The 27,440-nt window shown below is 43.4% G+C and overlaps 1 protein-coding gene across 1 annotated transcript in view; it reads left to right on the top strand.

Annotated features, from left to right (window-relative positions):
* KCNQ1 (potassium voltage-gated channel subfamily Q member 1) overlaps positions 1 to 27,440 on the top strand; it is an 872,274-nt gene that overhangs the window by 738,176 nt on the left and 106,658 nt on the right. Inside the window, exon 15 of the mRNA XM_085644751.1 lies at positions 6,789 to 6,850. Within this exon, the coding sequence (XP_085500877.1) occupies positions 6,789 to 6,850 (62 nt within the window). The remainder of the gene's footprint in view (positions 1 to 6,788; positions 6,851 to 27,440) is intronic.

Below are 27,440 nucleotides of genomic sequence, written 5' to 3'. Positions count from 1 at the left end.
AAAATCATCACAAAGAGAGAAAGCAGGAACCTGCAGAATAAGATAAAGGAGCAGGGAGTATCTGGTAGTTGATTAAAGAGGCGTGTGGTGGAATCAAGACTTCTCGACCTTGGTATTTGGAGCGCCCTTGTTTGACAGCACCAGTTGTGGGCTTCTGAGTCGTGCTTTAATTGCTGGCACTCATTATTTATAAATTAAGACCTGGGGTTTTCTAGACTTTAAATGGAGCATTTAACTGGATCTATGGTCTCCAGCTGACTGCTGCGTGTCTTCAAAGCTAGAATCACTAGTTTACTTTGAAGTTTTTTTAAGTGACTGTCTGAAATGATAGAGAAAGTGCTATACACTTTAAGTACTGCTGTGGTCATGTTAGATTTCTTACTGTTTATCCGGCTTACTAGCTGATTTTTAATGGACGCGCAAACACCATTTTTGTAGGAAAAAAAGTTGCTTGTTGACTCCGGTCCCAATTCACAAAAGAAAGTCAAATCCTTACACATACTCCTACGAATGGGTGTAGATTTGAAAGTTTTGCACACTCACATAATTTTCATGGTAGTGTGCCTGGAAAGTTGCACCAAATACTGCTTTCCAGGAACACTGCTGGGAATTTTTAGTGTCATTTTAGGTCGGAGCCTACCAGACAGCACAGCTGTTTGGTTGCAAAAGACTTCTTGTGGGCAATCTGAAAGCTTCCCTGGGCATGCATTCCTCCCATTGCTTACCATTGGCTTTGTGTTTTGTAACTCAGTTGCTTGCTTTCTACTTGCCGGCTTTACTTGTTTTAGGCTGTCCAGCTTGAGTTAGTCCCACCCATGGAGGGTAGTCTATTTACTACCGCTTTTTGTATTCTTCCATGAGTGCTCACTTTCTGTAAACTGGTCTTTACATTTTTTTCTTATCTTCTCACATTTGCTGTGCATGCAAAGACAGAGGACCAATATCAGGCTCTGTCTTCTGTGGGAACTTGGTGTTTACTTTTCTTTCTCTGACTTCAAAATGAGCGGATTTATGTGACAATCTTGCTAAGGTTATGAAAGATAAGGCTTTTTTCAAGCATACAACACAATTTAGATGTCTGTAAATCAATCAACAATTTGTGGAGCGCTGCATATCACCCGTGATGGTATGCAGACACTGGGGGATGGGGGCTGTCTGCTGAGAGTTGTCAGTCGGACATCTGGATTATTTGGCCATCTCTGAAACTCTGTAGGATGGATGTAGTCCGGAGGTGGAGTGGGAGGCCCTTCCAGGTCTTGGCGGCCATGTAGGAGAAGGTGCATCAGCCACTTCTGCTTTTGTGGAAGTGGGGTGTGTGGGAGAGGGAGGAGGAGCATAGTTGTCTGCCAGGTTGGTGGAGGTTCTGTCTGTGGGTGAGGTAGGCTGGTGCCGAACTGTGCAGCTAATTCAGACTATATCAGAATTAAGATGCACACATGAAGCACATTTTGTATAATTCAGAAGTGTGATGGAAACAAATAGTTTAATATGAGCAAAACAAATCAGTACACTAGATGTCATTTCCACACATTGTCGTTTGTGCGCTGCACAGTTTTATCAGTAAATTGTATGTCTGTGCAAATTTAATGGTCAGTTCAATTGAAAATGTGTTGTCTGTAATGGCAGTGCGCGATCACACCATGCATACTCCACTCTACGTGACTTCCTCTACACCACTCAACCATATTCTACATCATACTGCTACACTCAGCGAAATTTCACTCTGACACTCCACTCCCCTGTATGACACTCCTTTTTACGACACAATACTCAATTCCACACCACTTCACTGTATACCATCCCACTGTACACTTCTTCACAATACTCCATGCCACCGTACTCACGCTATGCCACTCCACTTCACGCCACTCTTGTTTATGCCACTAACTGTTAGCCATTCTGAACAGCAGCCACGCTGGTGTACAACATGACTAAAAAGCAACCTGTTGTGTTCATGGATATTATTTCATTATTATCTTTTTGCTGTTTGAAATACCTGGAGGGAGCAAGCAGAGTTATTATCAGATATAAACATAAATTTGCAGCATGTTTTTGTGAATCAGGCTCTCCGTGTCTATCAACACGTTGCACATAGATCGAATGGTTGGTACACACTCTCACGTAATGTCTTCAGTTGCACCACCAGCCATATAATTTTAACAAAGACCCGCATTTAATTGGTTGTCTACAGGTCAGCAGTCCTGGTTCAATTGCTGTGATTCTTGAAGCAAACCAATCGCAGTATATGTTTGTCTTTTGTCTTTAATTATTTACAAAAATATGAAACGTGAGACTCCTTTACATCCAATTGGTGCGTTGAGTATCATTCTGTTTCAGCCAATTTGAAGCAATATGTTCCATGAAACGTAAGTAATATGTTGGGGAAACAACCCTCAGAAAATGTAAGTCCGTGCCCTCGTAGAATGGCTAAACACACCACACCTTTCTGAATCGCCACCAGAATAATGCAGCAACACACAGGATCAGTGTCTTTTGAGTAAAAAAAAAAAAGAGTCCAACTAGAGTAAATTCTTGTGACGGAATGGCAGTATAGCAAGAGGCTGGCTAGAAACAAAGAGCCCAACACTAATGATACATGATCAAAAAGGCCTGAGATTTTGCCAACACCATATCTTCAGCTTCGGTTTGAAACCGGAAACATCAGACAGGATTTAACATTTAAGAATTATAAAATTCGACACCCCACCCCGAATTTCTGCTAATATTTGCCCATTCTCATCAACTAACATCAGAAAAACGTTACTAAATGCAGGACTCCCAATATGAGCATAGACTATATTTTACAAACGTTTTAAAAATAGATGGTTGTAGCCTAAGTCATGTGTAAAATTGTGATATAGTGAATTTCTCTGACGTGGTCAACTCAAAAGTCATACACCTCTAAAGTACACATTGCTATTTGTAATACTCATTTTTAAATAACTGACTAGTGACTAAATCTAAAACTCAAATGTTTGTTGTCAATCTGCACAACACTTAAAGTAATCATACATTTCTACATACAGAAATATTACAACAAATTCTGTATTATCTGTACATGTTATGCCAGTTGGTTAAGTAATTTATAAGTAAAGTAAAACATACTAGAAAAATTAATTTTCTTTTAAAAAAAGATGGAGCTACTTTTAATTCAGTTATTCCCACATTTATATCTGAAACAATATTTAAATCATAAAATCAGGAATTTACGTGGCCTTTTATTTGCCTCTCCAACAAAGTAAGTCACACAACATGATTCTTCTTTTCAAACGTCCGCATATTACCCTATGAGCAGCAGCGTATTAGGCAACTCTAGTTTTCCTTGGGTTTACATCTGAAATTGAGAAAAAGATCTCCTAGCAGCCAATGCCATAACCTGTGAGGAGATCTGACATAGTGTTTAAGTCGCTGATCACGGAGTCAAAACGACTGGGATGCGTCGGTGCTTGTTTTTTTAGGTCTTGCCCACCAGACAGTGCAAGCTCTCTGGTTGCGAAAGACCGATTGGGAACTTATAGTGGGCTTGCAGCCCATCCGTTGCTTACCCTTCTTTGGCTTCATTGACACTGTCATTTGCTTGCTTTTTAGTTGGTGGCTTGCTTTCCTCTTCTTGTGTTTTAACCTGCACTGGAACATAGCTTCCTTACAATTCTTTTGACTGGCTTGTATCCTTCCACTGCTCTTTTTTTGGGAGCTTTTTTCTTATTTTTGTTTAAGCACTCCATGAGAGTGCATGTGTTCTCTAACTCTCTCCAGCGTGTGCTTCTTCTCTCCCACATACCAGCCCCTTGTTGCTCTCTCTCTCATTTGCTGCTCACTCTGCCTTTAGTGTGCCTCCCCGCCAAAGTTCCCTGCACTCTGTGTTGCTCTCTCCTTTATGCACTTCTTCCCTGCCCCTCCATATTGCTCTTTCCCTCATACTGCTCAGTCTATTTTGTGTTTCTCCCCGCCCGAGCTCCATTGTTCTCTTCATTGCATGTCCCTCCCTACCCAATTATTGGTCTCTCCAGTGAGTGTTACTTTTCCCCTCATTCCTCACCTGCTTCTTCGTTGTCCCCTCTCACCCTTCTGATCCTTTTCTTATTTTTATTTTGTGCTTTCACACTAAAAAAATAATATTTTATGCAGGGATCCAAGTGACATCCATCACTTTGAATAAGTAAATAATAAAAATGATGCCCACATGATTCTGTAGGCACACGCATGCATGGGGACACATACACACACACCTACAGAATGAAAAAGCAACAGTAATTGCATCATGGGGCCTTTTTTTCTTTTGTATTTTTTGGCGAGACCTTTTGGCTTAGCCAATGCATGTTTGTGTTTTAACATAGCTGGTGCATTGCCACTATTAAGCTGATATGTACTGACACAGTATTAGACTGTGCTGGTAGTACAGGGTGGCTGTGGTATCTCCTACCCACACCATGGCAAGAGCATGGCATAGGGACTGCTTTATCTGAAGGAATGCATTGGTTTATAGTAATGGGATGCAGAGCTGCCCACACTACAGCTCTCCCTGAGGGAGTGTTTGCGAGGGGGGTCATGGGGTCCCTGCTCTAACCTTCTACCACAGTGGCCAGAAAGTTTTATTAAAACCTACTAGCCAAACAGAAGCAAATACTTGCAAAAGTTACCCAAAGCCTAGGCAGTACAAGTCTTCCCAGCATAAATCACACTATTATTCTGTGTTTGTTCAATTTGTTTCATCTTAACCGCAAATGTATGTAGCAAGACATACAGCTGATATTTTACAAGGGGTTTGGATAGGAAAATCGAGTTACGTGGACTCTTTGCATTCTACAACTTGATAGTTTGGGTAACAAAGGAGGTGTCTTATCATGGACAGCTTTGAATTTGAGGGTTAGGGAGTGGGAAAGATGGTATTTGGTATCAGGGTATCCCCGCCACAAAAAAACACTCTGGTCTTCCCTTCAGTGGCAAATAAGATGCCTAAAACTGATGAATATATTTTTGTGAAGAAGTTTCTGACAGGTGCAAACTAATAAGAAATGTATTTTTATTTGAGATTTTACAGAGGGCACATGAATAAATACATTACCCTAGGAGATTCAAGGTTAAAACACAGATACAAACGTAAACAATTGATTAAGCACTATTGGAAAACAAATACAATCAATATCTACATCAGTATCACCCCCATCTTCACTCTGCCATTCATAAATTGGAGCCCGTATAGTTTTATCCAATTTTTTAGCCCTCCGGCTTATTTGTTCGTAGATACTTTTTTCAAGGTTAAAAATGGGTAGGAGACGGGCGAGCCATTAAGAATATGAGGGGGCCACCGGGGCCACCGGGTCCAGCCATGCTGTAGAAATACATATTCTGGTCACCGTCATGGCCAGAAATATAAAATATGGCTGAGCTCCATCTGACCCCGAACTGCTAACTCCCAGCACCATGAACTCGGGTGTTAACACTACTTTCACCTTCAGGGAAAGCTCCAGATATGTCTCTGTCTCGCTTCAAGATTTCAAGTTGTGGACAAGTAGAAACATATGGACCACGTCTGCCCCAGGGCTTTGACAGTGGGACAACTGATACCCACTGAGCCACCCCATTTGGCTATTTTAGCAGGCGTATAATATAGATCTAAGATCGTCTTATAATGCTGTCCCTGCAGCCCTGACGAACACCGCATTGAATGGCCCATTTTCAAGGGTTCGAGAAACCTCGAGCCCTCTATAGCAAGTCTGTGGTCCCATTTATCTGCCTGCCTCTCGGGATCATCTGATCGCAGGTTGCACAACTCATTATAAATCCGGCTAATAGTACAGCCCTCTTTATCCCGCACCAAGTCCGTAATAAGAATTTCAAATATCCCTTTCGGCCTACCTGTCTTCATAACCAAAAAGCTACATAACTGTAAATATTTTTTTTAAATCCTTCCGTAACTATCTTGTATCTCGCTAAATGCCTTAAATCCAACTACACTCAAGAAGGAATATTTTTCCTAACTGCATATCAAACTGGAACTACGAAGTTCTCACTCTTAGGTCAAAAGCGATCATGTTTAATTACTGAATATTTCAGTCAGTGAGTGTGTGAATATTTTTACTTTGATTTGTCTTAGGGTGGAGAGGGCTGTCCAACCTTTTCAATAATAAGGGGTATTTATCTTGAATATAAATCATATAAAGCACCCCGAAACTACTTAAACAAACTATTAGTGACCTTTCCACACATTAGTAGCCACTGCGTGCAAGATTACCATGACTGCTCAGTGCATCAGGCAAGGTTACCACCAATAAAATCTAAAAAACAGCTTTGTCAGTTTTTAATTGTGAATGCCTCTACATGCCACAGCAGTCATACACACAATGCTGCCTGGCATCCAGGAAAGGAAATCGGTGATAAGACTTTTCAATGCACCATAAATGACAATTTAACTGTTAGCCTTAAACATATTTCAACTCCAAACTTCTGCTTATCAGTTATGGAAAAATACAAACTTTACTTATAAATACAGCCTTTTCAAGTGTGGAAACATACCTAAATCAACCAAACAAAAACCTTTCATGTGCAAGGTTGGGATGCACATAAGTGATCTACTTACTAGTAGCAGAGGAGAGCTACTCACTTGTCTAGCCACTGACTGGACAACCTCTGGTGTAGATCTTCTCTTGATTTGTTTTCTTCTGTCAATGATGCTGCAGGCTTTTCATCGCTCGTCCAGTGCCCTCTTTTACTTTTTAATGTGCTAACATAAGTGAATGTTTACATTTGTTTTCTATCCTCATTTTGTTTTGCGCCTTTCTTCTCAGAAAAACTAAAGGACCGGGGAAATAATACAATTGGTAGCCGACTGAACAGAGTAGAGGAAAAGGTAAGAGCAGTGTAATGTGTCAATTGCATTATATTTAATTTTTGTTTCAATAATAAACTCATTGTAACAACAATATATATTTTACATGCGATGGAGAAACTGATTACGATCACTTGGGCCGCATTCCGAATCATTGTTTTATGTTGACTATGCCACTCTAGTCAGGGACCAGCCATATGCAGATCAGTCTGGCTCCAGCTCCATATGCAGATCAGTCTGGCTGCAGCTCCAATAGGAATAATCTGGTCTGAGTTATCAGGCAAGGTACCCTCCATAGGGGAACACAAGCAACCTCAGACCATCTTTGTCTACGTAAGCCTCGCTTCGGTAGTATCCCTCAACGTAGAATGTAAAATCTGCCTCTAAAATCATTGTGCCTACCCATCCTAACCGCTTCCTTACCTAATGGTTTAGGTCATCATTCCTGTCACTAAGAAGATAAATCTAGTCATCTCTTCTAGAGACACTTAAACCCTTGATCTAGGAGGTTCAGCTATGGAAAATCTCCAAAAGAAAACTTTGTAGTTGGTGGCCATCTAGTCAAGTAGTCACTTACCTGCACACATTTTAAAAAGGGAGTCATGGGAAATCAAATTTGGCTTTGAGTAAGACAAATAATTTAAGCATTAGACCCTTAAAACATCTTACACCCTAAATATAGATGTGTTGTGCTATATCTTACAGTGCTTTTAATAAAGAGGAATTGGTCATGACCCAATATTATAGAAGTTGTGTAGTTGAGGATACTGGAATTTTCCTATACCTGCCTACACTTCATAAAATACAACATGGGCCTGAATCTGGCTTGCTTGAAGCATCTTAGACTCTCAAATTGAAATAGACTGATCTTGTGTAAAAAATAACACTAAACATGGACTTCAGCTGTAAAGGCCTCTGAGAAAGTTCCAGCCTGGAGCAGTCCAACTGCCCTTGAGCAGGAGAAGAAGTAAGGATCTAGCGATCTTCTTCCAGTTCCTCGGCTAAATCCAGTAATGGCTGCATCAAGAGTTCTAATGAATGCTGATGGAACTGGGCAAAATAAGAAGAGGAATTCGAGGAGAAGCCTGACTAATGAAACTGATAATTGCCGCCACAGAAACTGGGACATTCTTGCATTTGTTTGCATTTTTATGAAAGCTGAAAATTGTTGTCTCATGGTTCTGGAGGTAGCTGACCTCAACATTGCCTGACACATGTATGGCACGATGTATGGCTGATGCTCCCACTCTAGCGTCAAATGATTGTATGCCATGTCATCTGAAAGAATTATCTGTGATTGGTTTTGATTGAGTTTATAATGATTCCCTTGTTGCATCAACTACTTCATCAGTGGTTACTAAAGTATTCTGTACATTAGGTGCATGGATGGCAGCGTCAACAATATAGAGGGTGAAGCAGACAGAATAACCCAAGCAAGGTGCAGCTGCGCATCTCACCAGTAGGTTCCTTGCAAGGCTCCATGTAGATGGCATGCAAAATCTTTGACACTGAGCAGCCTTGTGGGTGCCTCCTTAATATAAATTGGTTGAGAATTACAGCCATTTATGATAACTGAGGCATGAAAATTAATATGGAGTAGCTGAGCAGTATGAATAAATATCGAATGTAGAGCCATATGATGCCCCCCCCTCCGACCACCAGAGTAATGGCCATGAGAATCAATCAAATGATCTCTTAATATCCAATAATACCATTGCCATTGTGTCAGGCAGTGCCTGAACCGAGAATAATCTGTGAGGTTGATACTTGTGCAGCATGGTTCATGGCATGAATTCCTATGATGGTTTTGTAGTCCAAGCTAAGTAAGAAGATGGCCTTATAAGAGTCTGAGAAGGTTTTTTTTTTTTAGGAGGGCTCTTAATAGCCTGTGCTAGCCAGTGTTTTCCCAGTTTCCATTACCACTTCTAAGAATAGCTGCGGTTATTTTGGTTGTTACGTTGTAGACCTCATTAGGAATGGCATCAGGGCCTATAATGTTACTGTTGGTCATCATTGAACCTCATTCTGCATTGAGCCACACATACTATACACTGAGAGGTGGTGCTTTATGTTGCCATCAGAAATACAGTTGCGGTTGATGCATACTTGTGAGTAGTATCGATGAAATACTTTCAAGATCTGGTGAGTATCATGCACAACCTTCTCATTTTCACACTCAATTACAAGGGCCTGTTTTATACCTGACTTCATATATCTTGATCTTTTGAGTCATAATTACCTGTGCCAGCATGCCAGTAAATGACCCGTGTATCTGCTCTCCAGTTGTGTCAGGATGTGCTCCCTTTGTAGATTATTCAAGTGTTTCCTTGCATTTGGTAGTCTTCGCTAACCCGACGGAATGGTGTTGTACTCCCACATATAGGGCTTTAACTTTTTTCTACATAGCCCTATCCCCAAAGCACCGTGCCTTTTTAGGTCAAGCCTAGACATCGCATGCGCTGTCTGGAAGACATGCTGTATTCAGTATGTGAGGTTGAATTCTGCCCTTTGCTGGTGATTGGTTTAAGTGTCAGTCACTCTTAAAACCTTGTGTTTCTTTCATTTAGTTTCCTTATTTATCCTACCTTCCCATGTCTTGCTCCTCCCCTGGAGTATTGGCCTATTACATCTATCCTTCCTTTAAAGGTTTTTTCCTTATGTATGGGGGCCACTCAGCCACTCTTCATTTGCAGCTTGCATGAATTGTTTCTGAATGTTCTTTTTTTTGTCAGGGCTGCGTTTATTTCACATGCCACCGAGACCCGTTTCTAAGGTTTGCCCCCTCCACCCCCCTTGCCTCTCCTACAACATTGCTTGTTTGTTGATGTTGCGCTTGTCCTCTACATTGGTAATATTGGCTCGTTTACTGGTCATGTTTTGAACTCCATCTGACAAACAGCCAGGCACTGCATCTGCTTTTTGTCTCAAAAGGCATCGAAAAATGGCTTTATTTCGGTTTAGTAAAGATGTGTGTGTTGTTTTTAAAATGATATTGCTTGTGGTCTGAATACCTTTTGTTTACTGCTTCTGCTTTGAACTCCGCCTGCCGATTGGTTTTGATCTGTATTTGGAAACAGCCTGGCACTATATCTGTGTACTGTCCCTCCCTAAATCACACAAAGGCCACAATAAATGCTAATTTTAAAATAAACTAGCCGATGCTATTCATTATATGTGTAAACGCAAGGTATATTTAAAAATTGTAGCAATTTTAACTCGAGAGACCATTTTTATTAAAAAAAATCGCCAAAATTGTGTGCAAATATAAAGGTTATGTGGTTTGGTTTGATAAATTAGTAAAGTATTGATATTTTAGATTGCTGCGTGCCGCCTTTTTTTTTACAGTTTTTATGATAACATTGCATCAAATCATGTGCCATTATCACATGCATATTTACAATGCAGCATCTACATGTCTATGTACTACTTTTTGCCCCCACATATGTGGGTCATAATATATTTGCAATGCCCTTTAAATTTTTCGTGATCTCAAACATAAAACCTGAAAAAACATGAAACCTCCCCATCCCCCCCATCGCCCCTCCCCCTCCCCCCCCCCTTCCCGCAGCAGACGGCAACACTATTTACTTGTCATGTGGGTGTTCAGATCGGCTGGCGTAACTAATTTAAAGTGTGCGTGTGAGAGGGTCATTATTATGTTCAGTGGTAGGCACCTGGGAGGCGTGTGTGGATGGCTGTGTGTGTGTAGCTTAATCATTTATCCGGGTTGTTGCTACAGACGCTTCTGTTAGCATTTGTCCCAGTTCTATCTAATCGCTCTCGGCATTTTCGTCCGTTCTTACCTGCGTCCCCTTTAAAAAAAAAAATCTTTAACGGTGTATCAATTTAAAAATTGTTTGTTTTATTATTTTGCTCGTTTACCAAACTGTTTTACTGCTTGTGTTTGGTACCTAATCTGCCGACTGTTTTAGTTTTTCTCTGTATTTCTCAACTGTCTTTCACTGTATTTACCTGCCATTTCTTTTAACTGCACCAAGGTTCTATTAATGGGAAAATTAATATAAACAAGCCGATATTTGTTGTTAGGTGGAAACACAATAGAAAGATAGACGGGCGATCAAAACCCCACAGCCCAGGCTGAAAGCTACTCACTTGCCAGGCCATTTCAGAGCGTAGCCTTGGAGGGCCATATTGTGGTCATCAAGATATACAATACCTGTCCAAATACATATACGCTTGGAGAAACTGCCCATGGAAGGTGCTATGAGCGTGTTTCTTCCAGGAGTTTTTGCTCCCACGGGCAGCAAAGCTGCAGGGTTTTATTAGCCACATCACTCCTTGACGCCTATCCTACTGGTTCGAACACTGGTTCAAACCAGTGACTTCCATGTCGGTGATAACGTGGGATGGTCCATCTTTAAAAACCCTGCAGTTAAACAAGCTGTTGGCATTGGAGCTGGTTCAGCAGTGTCCCTTGGACCATTTGTAAAATGTACTTAAGGCAGAGTCGGTTAAGACTCCTCCCGCCGGTCCCAGGATGCTTGTTTCTGGTCCAGGGAGGACATGGCTTGGCAGTTCAGACTGGACTGTTCCCATGAGGCACAGGTCAGACCGATTTGCATATGGTCATATCTGAACTGGGGTGGCGGAGTGAGCTAAAGAACGGTGATGGATTAAACCCAGATCAGTTGGGGGTGAGTGCTTGCAATGTTCAACGCTCCGTCCATCATCCCCTTTGGTTTTGCTTTGTCCTCCAGCCAGCAGAGGGGCCGAGGCCTGGGCTTCATGCACTGTGACAGAGAAGAACAACGTCAGGGGCCCTGTGAGACAGCAGCTCTTCTCTTAGATCTCTACTCCGTTCTGCTGTAGACCTCACAGATGGCACCTCTGCAGGAATGCTATTGCTGATGCAAGCCCTGGCAGTGCAGGCATCCGCAACCAGAGAGCTCTTCAGCTGCCTGCCCTGGTTCCCTCCAGTAGGTGAGGAGCGCTGAACCAGGCAGTCAGGCTAAGTCTGTCTGGCAGAGTGGGCTAAAGAACGGTGATGGATCAAACCCAGATCTGTTGACTGGGTGTGAGTGTTTGATTGGTTCTGATGCTCCGTCCATCACCACCCCCTTTTGTACCGCTTAAGTCTGTCTGCGAACTCTGCTAGAAAACCCATTGCTACACACATTTGGGAATCCCATTGGCTGTTTTTTCTAATCTACAATCCACGCTGGTAAGGGAAAATGTGGGAAAACATACTAAACATAAGCAAACATAATACTGTGCATTGTTTATGCCTATTCGCATATGTTGATTCTTCTTTTTGCATTGTGCTTGTTTCCATAGTCTTGTAGCTTCCTAGCGCTATATATAACAGGTGACACTACCACTTATCCCAGTGCCTCTGTTAACCAGCCCTACCATTGGACCTCTAACTTTTTATTTTTTCAGGTCAATGTTTTCAAGGTTTGTTAGTGTCAATCCAATTGCTTTAAAAACATGAATCAGTAATTCAGCCATAAAATATGTTGCTAAGGAAAGTCTAGGATTTAGTAAACTGGAAACCTCCGTTTGTGTTGATTTGTTGTTAACAAGATTATTGTAACGTAGCAACAGCAATTTCAGATTTTCAGTGTTTTGAAGTGAGTTATTGAAACCAGGGCGATCATAGCCTTTTTACCTTCCAATATCTTTCAGTTAGAAATTAGTACTGCATTAGGATGGCAGCATAACGCCACACCATGTCACATAATTCCAGTCAGCATAATTTCACTCATGCCATACACTTCCACGCCACACCATTCAACTATACACATTTCCATTCCACACCACAGAATTCCACAACAAACCACATAGTTTAATTTAGCAACACAATTACACAATACACACTTCCAATCCACACCACAGAATTCTACATCATACCACAAACTTCAACTGCACACTACATAATTAAACTCCACAACATACCACTGCGCAACACAAAATGCTATTCCACATAACTACGCTCTGACACACAATCCAACTCCGCGTAATTCCAGTACAAGCAATACCACATAATTACTATCCACATATTTCCACTGCACACTATGGGCCTCATGTAGGTAGCTAAATACCGGTCGGTAACGGCCGAAATTCGGTAAATATCCCGTTACCGACTGGTATTTAGCTATTTGAGATGTAGGAGGCAGATTTCAGGATTCTGTAAATTACCGAATCGGTAAAATACCGATTCGGTAAATACCGAATCCTGAAATCATATGTAGGGAGCACTCTAAAGAGTGAAAATTAGTATTAAGAATTCGTTATTTACCACCAAATACAGGTTGGTGATAAATAACGAATCCCTTGCAAAAAGTAATATTTTGCAGATTTAAGAGTGCCATGTGGCAGACATACATGCCCTTAGGGCATATATGTGCGCCACATGTGCACACATGCAAGATTCAGGGGTGCAACAGGGTGTCAATGTGACACCCTGCCACCCTTGAATATGCTCCCCCATTACCGAATCGGTATTTACCGAATCGGTAATGAGGCATACCTTCCCATTTATTCCTATGGGCCTCCAGGCCCATAGGAATCAATGGGAAGGTATGCCTCATTACCGAATCGGTAAATACCGATTCATAATTACCAAATTTTTCCGAATCGGTAAAATTTACCGAATTATTACCTACATCACATTTACTGATTCAGAAATACCGAATCGGTAAAATTCGGTATTTATGAATCCGTAGATGTGAGGCTACCTACATATGGCCCAAAGTCACATAATTCCACTACACAAATCCACTCCACACCACACTATTCCACCACACCCAATTCCAATTCAAGGCGCGTAATTCCACTCCACACCACATACATCCACTCCAAACCAAAACACATGGGTAAAAGACTTTGCCATTGGCTCATGCCCATTTATCCCGAGTGCTACTAAAAGTTGGAAACCTATGCAAACACTTTTTTTCCCAATGTTCCTTTTTTTGGTGTAGTGTGTACTTATTTTCTAAATGATCACTCCACTGCAAACAAACAAAAAGTAAAAAACATTGTAATGTACAAGGCCACTAGCTCTAACATTCATAAATTCGAGACCGATTGCATTGCAAATGCTTGTTCAAGATTATATTTGACCATGTAGGACGCGAGGGTTGTAAAAACCATAAAAACTGCTGACGCCTTTCCAGTTTAGTTTCAGCTGCTGTACCCCATGTAGAGAGTGCCTGCTGTCACTGAACCCTGCCTGGAGATTCAGCTCTGCGCCAGGTCTGCTTTCATTGACCACGAGATACAGAAGGAGCAAAGCGAACATTGCTTTCCGCGCGGTTTCTAGTGCGAGGGCGTTGGTTATAATGGTCGCTAAATTCCTCTCGACTGCCCCATCGTAGAGAGCGGCCTGAGTCATAGTTTTGGGCCAGTTGTCCAAAATTCCAGTGACAGCGAGGCGGCTGCAGACAGTGCGTCTTTTAAGATTGCAAATGTCAACGTTGTTGACTGTAACAAGGAGATGGGAAGATAAGCAATTGCTTAACACCACATTCCATTATTGTTAGTGTACGATTTGTGTGCTACTGAGCATTTTAAAATCAAACTTTCAGCGCTTTTAAGAAACAACAGGCACATGCATCAAGAAACGTTTTTGCGAGTCCTTAATTGCAATGATTAAGGAATCGCAATTAAGGACTCTCAAAAGCCTATGCATGTAGGAATCGCTATTAAAATAGCAATTCCTAAGCATTCCTTAATTGCGACTCGCAATTAAGGAATGGCTTCCCATTTATTCCTATGGGCCTACAGGCCCAAAAGAATGAATAGGAAATTGCATGCGCAATTTGCGAGTACCAACAGGTACTCGCAAATTGCGCATGCAATTTCAATGGTGCAAAGGTGTCAAAACGACACCCTGTTGCGCCCCTTAAATTGTGATGTGCACCCATGTTGCGCACACACGTGCCCCAAGGGCATGTGTGTTTGTAACCTGAAACCTTGAAAAATGCACTTTAGTGCATTTTTCAAGGTTTTTGCAAAATACAGACCAGAGTAATTTCTCAGTATTTTGCGGCCCCAAACAGCGAATTTGCTATTTTTAAGTGCTTCTAGCATTGCATTTAAGGAATCGCAAATTGTGATTCATTAAATGCAATCGCAATTTAAGAAATCGCAATAAATTGCGATTTCTTAAATTGCAATTAATTGCGATTTCTTAAATTGCGAGTGCCTAACACTTTAATGCATCGCAAAAGGCCTTTTTGCAGGTGCAAATGGCCGATTTTTGCGAATCACACCGTTTGCGCTCACAAAAACCTTTGATGCATGTGCCCTCAAATCTGTTGATAACACATAGTTTTAATATTGTGTCACTATGTCACTTCAGTCTACACTATTGTAATCTGTCACTGCGCTCTACACCACTCTATTCTACTCTGCACCACTTTACTCTATGCCTCTGCTCTCCACCTCACTCCCCTATGCACCCTTCTACACCACTGTACTCTACGAAAGTCTACTCTGCAACTGAATTGACAATCTTCGCCGCTGTACTCTATGCCACTGCACTCTACATCACTGCACTCTACACCGCACCACAATATTCAAATGCGCTATACGCAACTACACTCTACACCACTCCACTGTATGCCACTGCACTCTGTCCTGCACCACTCCACTCTACGCTACTTCACTCTAGACCACTATCCTCTGCACTCTCTGCCTCTGAACTCTACGCCACTCTTCTCTGCACCATTGCACTCTATGCCACTGAACTCTACTCTGCACCCCTCTAATCTACGCCAGACTACGGAACTTTACATCAATGCAGAGTATACATTACACTCAATGCCACTGTACGCCACTGCAGTCAGTGCCAATCCACTCTAATCTACACTACACTACTGCACTTTACGCCACTGCACTCTCCACCACTGCACTCTCCACCACTGCACTCTCCACCACTGTACTCTACACTACTGTACTCTACACTACGCTACTGCACGCCACTCTATTCTACACCACTGTACTCTACCCATACGCCACTACAATGTACGCCAATCTACTCTGCACCACTGAAACACATACAGGATTAGTTGGCATCAAATTCACATGGCTAAACTTGTTTCGGAGATGAAAACGAAGTTCAGATGTGCATATCTTGGCATTTGTCATAATGCATCTAGAGCTCGAACTCCAGTGGGTGAAGGAAGTTGTAGAACAAGCATAACTCCTACTCGTCATATAGCCTTCTATAACTCAAAAGGATTGGCTTTATGTAATACAGAGAGTCAGACCTCTTGGGATTAATAGCCAAAGAGTTCATCCTGAGGGATGGCAAGGATACGATGTTTACTAGGGCTGTATCTTTGTATCACTCATAGACCTGTGAAATCCCCACCAGTATGCCATAGTAGAAAATTAAAATGACAAGACACGACCCCTTATCATTTTCTGGGTGAAATGGCTCGCCATGTGGATAATTATGGCATCTAGTTTTACATTATTATTTGGGTTAATCAGGCAAAAATGAAGCCAAAGGATTTGCTAGATTCCACAGTTGAAGGGTTGAAGTTTAGCATCAAAAGTGTGTAAAGTCATGGTTGAATCATGACAGGAGAGTTAGGTGGGGATAAATCATTGACAGCCTGACATGCATCTTCAATGTTCTCCATTCAGTGCTTAATTTGAGCCAGTGGCTGCCAGTGGGGCCTCAAGCATTCATCGTTGTGGACCAAGGCCACCAGCACTCATCTTTGGGGACCGATACTCATTCTTCTTCATCAGACATTGACGTAGTGCCAAAGAGGGAAAACCCACAAAGGGAAAAGGTGGAGGAAGAGAGAGAAAGTAGAGTGAGATAAAGAGGAAGGGTGTGTCCGGTAGTGGTTTAAAGAGACATGCCGTGGATTCGTGACTGCACATTCGGCGTGCCTACATTTAATAGCACTGAGCAGAGTTTTAGGCACAGCACTTATTCTTTTACAAATGATGGCCTGTCTCCATTACTTTGTCCACGGGTTTGCTATCTTTAGGGGGGAGGCTTCCAAACAGAGCTGGCTGTCATCTACTTAGAGGACATAGGAATTGCTCGTATGGTAGAGCCGAGAGGCTCTTTGTTATGTTAGTGGAACTTGGGTGATACAATAGAACCTCAAGGTTGGATCCTGTTGGATTATGACAGGGTTAAAGACACGGGTCTAGCAGGAATGCAGGTAACTAATTGAGGACATTGCCACTCATTCCGTCTTTTGAAGATTTTCAGGAGAATGACTTGGTCTACAGTATCAAAGCAGGTAATAGGTAGAGGAGAAATGAGTTGGCCTTATCTAGGATGCTGGGAGCAAAATGTACTACTTTTGAATTTGTATCCCAATCTCAAACCTGATTGAAGCTCATCTAGCCGGTGGAAGGCCACCACCCGGACATCTCCGCCTCACAGGAATCCTACTTGCACACTTCCCACGCATGTCCAGAGCTAGATCGAGAGAATGGGCAGTCTCTTACATCGCTCCTAAAGCATAGAACCGCCTCCTCCTCTCTTTTTGAATTCCGCAAGAAGCTGACGACCAGGCTTTTCATTTAACCAACCTACCATAGACAGGCCTGGGCGCACGCACCTTCTCAGCACCGTGATACCCTTGCGGCTGCTAGTGCGCTTTACAAATAAACATAACATAACACAGCACATCTCCAGAGTTTTTACCAGGATTAGGAAATTTAAAGCTGTGCAAATGTATTCAAGGTTATTGATGTCCACTTCTGACTTTTTAGAAGACTGGTGATATTTTTAAATACAACTTCCCATGATTGGCACTTCTAAGGGCTGGTGTCAGAAGCTGAAACACAACATGTGATATTTTGTTATATAAACTATCTTTAGACCTTTGTATCCTTCACAAAACAACGTTGTTCAGTCCCCATCTTCAAGTTTATACAGTGATTGGATAGGACTGTACATATCTGTACTCACACACAGTCTATTATCCCACATTTTCTATTTTACTATTAGTTGAACCTCAAATGCTATGATATACTTATCAAGAATCAGTGCATATGAAAAGGACTGCCAGTGCATACATAAACCAAATAGGTGGTGAGGAAGAGCTAGGAACCAGTGAGTAATACTAATATGAACAAACGTAAGTACCATAAGTATTCGGAAGCAAGAGTCTAGTAGGTTACCTCCGCTAGTACGTTATTGGGAGCCCATGGAGATGCTGGTGAGACAGTGCATCTGGGATTTCAAGATCATGAGCTGATCCTTGAGAGCACTTTTAATGCCAGAAGATGAGGAATGATGTCTGGTTTGAGGAGTGTGGTAATGCCTGCAATCACAAGGCTCTGAAACAGGCCAATGAGTGAGGGCTGGGCAGTATAGACTACCGTTGCCATCCGATTGTGGTCCTGAATTGCCTTGTGGGCCTGGGTGATGCTGTGCCGTTTGTATTCTGTGAACCTGGAAGATGGAGGCTTCTGCCATCCACAAGATGAAGGTTGTCATGTTGGTTTGGAAGTCTGTCTGGACACTAAACATCCTGGCTGAGTCTGATGGAATGAGAATGACTGGGAAGGGGCAGGAAGCAAGATGAGGAGAGACAGTGACGTGAGGCTCTGGATGAGTGCAATATAATGATTTCGGTTTTGGTTGAGTGCAGCATTTGGCAATGAAGGGCTATTCAGTTTTATTGTGATGTATGATGCACACCACAGTTACCATACAAAATACCGTTTCAATGCACATGGGGTGGACAAACGACCTAACCCTATACAATGATATCAACCAGCATACACAATCCATGTAAGCCTTAAAAACCCCAGAAACAATTAGCATTCAGTAGGGAATCGATATGGCTGTGTTCCAATTTGTGATTTTTGGCTTCGAGGTAGGGGTGTGGGTGGAAAGAAGATCAGTGAGAGGAGGGGTGGCAAAGGGTGATAGGTCACAGAGAGATGGGGGAGATGGCTGCGGGCTGAGCCTTGTGGAGTACCTACAGAGGAAGGACTAGGTAGCAAAGTGATGGCGCATCGGGTGTAGTTATACGGGATAAGACACAGTCCAGGGCCATGAAAGAGGTGTTTATGGCGAAGACCGGTTTGTATGTTGTCTGAGCGACTTGGAGGCAGCAGAACCCCGCTGACGGGGTTCAGCTCGCTGTGAGCAGAGAGGTAATGTGCACTTGCGTTGACATGCTGGTATAAGGATTTGTAGAAGCGGGGATGTAGGGAACCAGAGCCAATGGTGGGATCGGGTAGATGGGTGCGCAGTGTGTTTTCTTTCCTAGGGAGAGGCTTCCAGATCTTTAGCAGCTGTCCGGCTCTGTGCCCGTGAGTAGCTGTAGTCTGAAGAGTTAAGGTGGGTGAGTATGGTAGTGGTCAAAGTGAGGGAATTTTTGATTTTAGGGGCACTAGGGCATAACATTTTCCTTTCTCTGGTCTCATCAGAAAGGGAAAATATGTCACCGTCCGGTGGATAGACCCAGCCAGTGGGAGGGGGGGGGGGCATAATTGGTCATATGTAGCACTTAGTCTTATGCAGCATTAAATGTGCTCACGTGGAAAGTGCTTTTGGAGTCATAAATACTGTGATGTGTCCAATAAAGGCTGCTTTATTTGAGACTCCGCCCTCTTTGTAAGTATAAATAAAGCGTGTTGAGTTTGAGGAGTGGTGAGTTTTGAAAGTGAGGCAGTGTCCTTTGGGAAACATTCCTCTTCCGGTGCCGGCGGTTACTAAAGGCTGCTGGTTCCTGCCTTCGGCGCGCCGTGGCCTCTGCAGGGCTGTCCCTCAGCACATTTCTCAGTAAGTGCCGCAGACCGTGCAGGCCGTGGGTCACAAGCTGTGTAATTGGTGTATTGGCAACAAGATAACATCTCCTAACTTAATAACATCCCCTAAAATAACGATAATATCTCTGAGGAATGAACAAATGTCTCGGGCCTGGAATGGGGGCCAAGAGTCAATGACTACGTCAGCAAGTGTGAACTGTTTGGGAGACTGTGACCAGCAGAAGTCAGCTAGAAGCTTGACTGCTCGGGTTCCACGTGAATTTCTGGAATTATTACACAGACGCACGAGAAGAGTGTAACATAAAATATATTCCGGGGATTGTTCATGGGGAAAGCGGGCAGAGGCTGTAAAAATCCCGGCAGGAGAGGAACAAGGTCTAAGAGGTTGCATTTAAGATTTTAGTTTCTATATGTTCTTTTATGGGGTAAACCGTTCGATGAGAAAGGAGCCGAGTAGCGTTGCCACGATATTGTGTACTACATGAGCCCCGTCGCCACCTCAGGGATGCCACGGATGCCCTTTGAATGTGGTGTGCATGAATAATATTTAATATGGCACATTAATACCTGTGAAGGGCTGTGCCAGTCTCTTACTGTACAGGTCTGGGTTGCTTTTGTTCTGTGCTTCACCTCGGTGTTGAGGTATCCATCATGTATCCATCATGTCTTTTGCAACCCTGGTCACTCTGAACTTTAATCATTTTTAAATGAGCCCCCTCTGCTTTAGCCAAACAGAGGCTGAGGTTTTTTAATTGTTTTCAGCTTGCCCTTGATCTTTCTGTGACCCTCGTTCTCTGCCCTGTGTCTTCAAGGGTTTCTCTTAGATATATGAGATATGAGAAGATATGAGATATGAGAGGGAGACAGAGAGAGAGACGAAAAGCCATGTTTTTGGAAATACAATACAAATAAGAACTAGATTTCCTATTACAAACGTTGTGCATGGCGGGGTACTGCGTGGGCGCCTGCGCAGAGCTGCAGTGCAACTGATGGACCCTGCGGCATTCTAAAGCGGCACGGGCACATTTTACTTGTGCAGCTTTAAATAGCGCAAACTTGGTCCAACACATTACAGCTCTTCACAGGTGAAAGAGATAAACGCAAGACAGAATAGAGCCAGTCTCAGGGAGAAAAATCAAACTGAAAAAGGAAAGATTACAAACAAAGGGAAACAGGGTGGGGAGCATGATTAATAACAAGAACGAAAAACATGACATCAATCAAATACTAATCAGCAGTGAATCAATGTTGGTGAATATACGAATGAGTGAACATCTGAAATCCAGAAGTTAGAAGATCATAACCAACATCAGCCAAGCAATAATTATCGATCAATCGATAGTGGAGTATATGCAATAGAGTAAACCAAGAAAACGGAACAAATGAGAAAAAGATCCAAGCCACGGGAAGTTGAACTTTCAAAGGAAACATCAAGACAAAAAAAGAGTAAGAAGGAATTTAAAAATGCGAGAAAGGAGGGGGCGGGATGGAGGAGTTGAAGGACTAAAAAAACAGGAAAGCGGGGATTTGACAAGAAGGAGACTTAGAAGAAAAAATCATCAAAATGAAAAAGATAACTTGGACCAGAGAAGAAGGTTCTGGAAGAGAAGACATTTCAAGATCAGTCTTACAGGTCCCTACGGAGGTGGTGGTTCATAAATCTGAAGGGAGATAATTCCAAATTCTGCCCACACTGCCTGAGAAGGATTGTTCCATTGTGCATTCCCTTTTGAAGGCTGGTGGTCCTAAAAGTAGTGTTTCAGAACTATTTAAGGATCTAAACCTCGGGGCACTTTCAACCTTTCTTCAGAGTAGACCTCTGTAGAACCTTATGGACGATGTATGCCCTTTTATGTAAAGCTCTGGTTTCAGTGGGTAGGCTTTGCAGACTTAATAACAGTAGTGTAATATGGACACATTGTTTTGTTCCAGAATCAAAGCATGTAGAAAGATTAAACACTGCCTTCAAAGGGCTGAGATGTGTTCTAAGAAGTCCACTCAGAAGAGAATTGCCATAGTCAAGCCTTGAAAACTAAAAGGATTGGACAAGAGGTTTAGGGTCTTTCTGTGGGGTAAACAAATGAATTCACCAAAGAAGACAAAGTTAAGAACATGCTGTTGGACATTGCCTTGACTTGCTGCTATCAAGAAATTCACCCAGTGATCAGCAAAATAATGCCCCCCTATGCAAAATGTAGTAAGGAGCCTCTGAGTCTCCATATCTCACAGATATTCATTGGCCTTCAGCTGAATGAGGAGGCCACTGAAGGGTTGCAGGGTCCTGTGTTATGCCCCTGCCAGTGATTTGGCACTCAAAATGACAGTCAATTTTCAGTTAAGGAAATTAGATTTTTAAGGGATTGAGTTTCAGCTGGTAGACGGTCATCCAGTTTTGAACTATACGCAGTATTTGGGGATGGCACAGTATATCATTAGGTGAGTTCAACCTATACTAGAGCTGTGTATCAATTGCAAATTGATGATAATGGATTCTGAGTTATTGAATAGAATTCCAAAGGATTCAATATAAAGTTTACAATTTTTATGAGTCAGAAATAAACCTTGAGGGTCCTCCTGTGTCACACCACAGAATCTCGATTTTGACAACTGGGTTAGCACGCATCTCTTGCATCAACTTCTGTAAAGCACGCTCCACCAAAGAAAACAAAATCCTTTTCAGATTCAGCCTGAGATGGGGAAAGAGGTCCCTATTCCTGAACTAGAAATAAGTATACGCTTTTGGCAATTTAAGAAAATCTGTATGTTCATCATTTTCACACATAATGATTCTTCCGAGGTAAAGGAACATACCCAAGGTATGAATTTGACAGTTGTGTCAGAATGCTCCCATCTTGTTGACGCTATATACTAGGTGTGTGTTTGTGGTCCTTTTGACTGTGTGTGTTGTCCGAGTATCCACACACTCTCACTATTAGTGTCAATGAAATCCTCAAACCAGTGAATTTTTATCATATAGAAAATGCTTTTCCAAAGAAAAGTAAGGAATGGATAAAACAACCTCCCAGGAGAAGCTCTGGAGGCAAAAATGCTTGGGGCAGACACTTGCGCAAAGATACAATGTATGAAGGGTTAAGGCTGTGGACCATTGAACAGATGTGTTAGGGGCTCTTATCTGCCAAGACATTTCTACTTGTCTGCCCAAAGACAAATTATATCAGCAAGGCTACTTTACTTTCTAGCACCTGGAGTCCATATTACACAAGAGACTTCCAGGATGAAAACATTCAAGCGAAAGGAGGCACACAATTATGGCTGAACGTTTGCAGGCTTGCTCCAATGCACACCATGCCAGAGGGACTGGGGCTACACTACTAGGATCTATATATATGCATGATACACACGCTCAGATTTCAAGTGGGGGCCTTGATATTTCCATAGAAGGGGACTTATGTCCCACACTCATAGTCCAGAGTCACCTGCCCATACCCTCATAGTTCAGCAAGTAAATTGTATGCAGTGCGATCATATTCAGTGAGCTCCCCATCCAGGAGCACACAGTGGCAAAGGATGCCTGAGTGGAATACCACTAGTTAGGTCTGGCTTCAAACAGCTTTAGCAATCTGGAAAACCTCATATCAACAATTCTTCAGTCACGTGAAGAAACCAGAAGAACAGAGAGTTGGCTTTGATACAGCCCCCTTCAGCGAATAACTTTCATGTGCTTTTCATGGTTTACAATTACCCCGGGCACCCTGTCTGTCAGGTCCATGGTATTTCGTGGATGGTTACATTGTCTTATTTGTGTACCCTTTAGGTTCTGGTGGCGGGGCTTCAGTAGTCCTTTCGTTAAACTTCGTCATACATGAGGTTTAGTTTGTGATGATAAGCCAGGGCACCCTCTTTGATTAGTTTACTTTGCTGACACAATGACATTTCAATTGCTGGTATATGGATTTCTTGCTTAGAAAGTGTGTGCATTTTGGATGTCTTACCCTGCGATAAAGAGTTAGTGCTATTTACTAATCGATCTTGTTCAATCACTTTTTACTTTGTTGTGAAGATAACTTGCTGGATTAACCGTTTATGTTTTTTAAAGTAAAGACGTAAGTGTCTCCTATGGAATTTCCAGCTGCATAGTAGTTTTAAGTTCACTTCTTACTGCACAAGCATCTTTTTTGGACTCTGGGCATTTTACCACTGCTAATCAGTGCTAAAGTGTATATGCCTTCTGTGTAAATTGTGTTATGGATTGGTGTTTCAATTGCGTTACTCCTGACGGTGACAAAGAGGGACTTGGAGGTAGGCCCGGGGGTCTGTTTACTACATGGATTTCCGCATACTGCAAAGACTAAGGTCACCAGTAGGTTTATTGACCTGGGGCTGGTCCTGGCCAAGCGGGAGATTACTTCCCATTGGAAGGCGCGGCAGGGACCTAATTTCTTACGGTGGGCTAGGGAAATGGAGAAATGGGTGGGAAGTGAGGGGACTTATAGATTATGTCTGGCCCGACGTAGTGAAAATGAAAGAGCGCACGAATGGGCCTGGGCATGGTTGGCACTCCTGGACTTGTTCAAACACTCGGCTGTGGGAGATGGGGGAGATCCGGTGGGGGATGATGGGACCCCGGTTACTTGAGCGCCCTGTAACAGGCTTCCCCCTGTGCTCTTGAGGCACTCTCTGTTGGGATTGCTGGGAGGCGGATCCGGCGAGTGGTGGGTGAGGCTTTGATGTACATGTAATTCTGATAGATACTGGCGACATGCTTGGGTGGGTGGGTAGAGTGGGGGGGTTCGTTGGGGGGGTTGCTGGGGGATGGGGCGGGGGGTATTTTGGCCTTATCGCATACTCACTGTGGATTACTCCTGTGGATGCATTACCTTGTAGCACAGATACTGTTGGGGTGAATGTTGTACAGTTGTGGTCAGTGTGGTGGGGCGGTCACTGCACTACGTCCTGATTTGGCTGGAGGGTGGAGTATTGGGGGACGGGGATTGACTGCATTTTGTTCTGTGACCTAATAAAGTCTGTTTAAAAAAAAAAATGGATTGGTGTTTCAATGATTGGATATTTGATTCACTTGTTAGTCCCTAGTAAAGTGCACTGAGTGTGCCAGGGCCTGTAAATCAAAGGCTACTAGTGGTCCTGCAGCACTGATTGTGCCACCCATGTGAGTAGCCTTAAAACGGTAACTCAGAACTGCCATTTCAGAGTCTACGCGCAGTTGGTAACTGCCATGTCAACTTGGCCAGTGCACACACTTGCCAGTCCCTAACCTTCCCTTTTCTTACAGGTCAGGCAACCCTAAGGAAGGCCCAAGGTACCCCTGTGGGCAGGGTGCAGTGTATGTGGAAGGTAGGACATGCCCTGGTGTGTGTGGCATGTCCTGATAGTGAATTACAGCCCATTTCATTTTTCACTATTGTTAAGGCTACCTGTTCACCCATAGGACAGAATGGGAAGTTTGTTTATAGCATCTTATAAACATAACTGGCCCTGGGAACTAGGTAGGAAAATAACATTTAGTAGGCCGTAACTCAGAATCTAAAGATGCATCTTTTATTGAAGGTGATTTTTACTGAACTGAACTTTCTGCAATCTGCTTTGTGAGTTTCTCCAAGGGCTTGAGGTAGAGCTTGCCCCTTGTTCAATAAGTCTCAGGAACAACAAAGACTTCAAGCTCTTCTGCCCGCAGCACTGGGGACTGTGTGTTTTGTGCTGCAACAGAGGAAAAGCAACTCGACGTCGTCTCCGACGCCGCTGTCGACTCCGTGTCCTGACGGCACCGCAGAGGGCACCGCTGCAATGCCGCACCGTGACCTTGGTCTCACCGATGCCGCCTGCTGATGCCACCACCGAGCCGCTGCTTGCACCGCGAACTGTGGGCACCGCATTCTGCACCGCCTCGCTTCACGACGACGCCTTGGCATCGCAGAGGGCACCACCGCAAGGCCACACCACGACCCTGGTCTCACCGACGACGCCTGCTGACACCGCCACCGAGCCGCTGCTCGCACCACGACCTGTGGGCACCGCAATCCGTATCCCCCGATGATGCCGCTCCACGCTGAAATTGATGCTGCTGCATGCACCGTGGTTCGAGGGCACTGCTCATAAAGTTATACGACGCACCGCCCTAATCGTGCACCGCAGCCTTGGCCTACCGATGCCAGCGCCATCGACTCCAGTTCGTCAGCCGACGACAGCGTTTCAGCAACGAAAACGTTGCCGCTTGCACCATGACCTGCTAGCACCGTGACGAGCGACGCCTTCATCTCGCACCGCGACCCTGGTCTCACTGACGCCATGTGATGCCGCCACCGAGCCGCTGCTTGCACCACGACCTGAGCGCACCGCACGCTACACTTTGCACCGCACCACCCGACGCCTGCCGATGCCAGCGCTCCTGATCCCAACAGAGAGTAGATCGACCTGCAACGTGTGTGACTTCGAGGGCCCAGACGACTCCTGCACCAACCTCCGGAACCGGCGCCTGCGGACGCCGTGTTTTCGAAACTCAACGAAGAGGTCGCCGGCACCCTGCATCTCTAAAAGGTACTGTTTGCAGGTCTTCCCGACAACTTAGCTGGCCCACGACGCCGCGGTCGGCCAGAACTGTTTGGATTTGTTTGCTCATGACGTGGTGATAGCCCCGGACAGAGCTATCGACATCAAGGATTTGTTTTTAAAGCTTATTTTGACAACTGTAGATTTATAGGTACTGTATTGTGGATTTTTATCGTTTTTGGTCTTGTCTTAAGTATATAAAAATATTGGATATTTTTCTAAACTGGTGTGGTGTCCTTTTGTAGTGCTTACACTGTATTACTGTTGGTTATGTGCAAATGCTTTACACACTACCTCTAAGATAAGCCTGACTGCTCGTGATAAGCTACCAAGGGGGTGAGCAGGGGTTATTTTAGGAGTGTAACTCCCTTATCCTGACTAGAGTTGTGGTTTCTGCCTGGTTTTGGCACATGCCCTATCCTGACAGAAATCCCATTTCTAACAAGGATGCTTTAAAATACAACTACATGTACATCAGATTATAACTGTGAACTGTGAAGTAGTCTATGGAGTATAAACAATCTGAAAAATTAAGAGAACAGTACGAAAGTGCAAAATGTAAGAGGTTGGCCAAGTACTTTGGTGTATTCAGATGGAGGGCTTCATAGTGTAAGCAGCCCAGTTTGAGTTGGGTTCTTGCTTTATGAGGGAGCCAGTGCTGGTTTTGTACGTTAGAGGTAATGTGATCAAATATTCTGGAAGAGAAGGAGGGCTGTGGAATGTGGATTAAACACAATTTGAGGCTCGTAAACACGATTAGCACTGCCGTAGTCTGGACGAGAATTAGCTGAAGGGTGAGCAGCCATTCTTACCTGGGAGTCAGGCAGGATTTTTTTTTCTTTAGGACATAAAGGTGGAACTGTCCAGTTTTAGCATGATTTTTTTTTTGTGTCCATCAGTATGTATCTTTAGATCTGTATGGTCATTAGGCCTCCCCTATATCCTAGCGTCTTTTAACAGATTGTTTCAACCTGGGACGAGGGAGTGTTCTGTGTACCTCTGAGAACCTGGATATTTGAAGAGAAAAAGCTGATGAGAGAGGATGCCTTCTCGTTGTAGAACATTCTGTGCCCTTCGGTGTAGCGAGCAAACCTGCCAACCCAACCAGCACCTATGCACTCAGGGCAGGTAAAGACCTACTGCTTGTGGTTCTTTGAACCTTGAGCCTGACAACCCAACCAGCACCTATGCACTCAGGGCAGGTAAAGACCTACTGCTTGTGGTTCTTTGAACCTTGAGCCTCTACCGTCTTAAGTCCTAAAGGGGACCCCCAGAAACTGATTGCAAGTAACTGTATGCAGTATATGCTTTTTTCCCCCCATAGGAAAGAATAACCGTGTGACGACGCATTTAAGTGAATATT

This window comes from Triturus cristatus, chromosome 3_1, assembly GCF_964204655.1.
Source record: "Triturus cristatus chromosome 3_1, aTriCri1.1, whole genome shotgun sequence".
NCBI lineage: Eukaryota > Metazoa > Chordata > Amphibia > Caudata > Salamandridae > Triturus > Triturus cristatus.
This window is presented reverse-complemented; position numbering and strand designations above follow the sequence as displayed.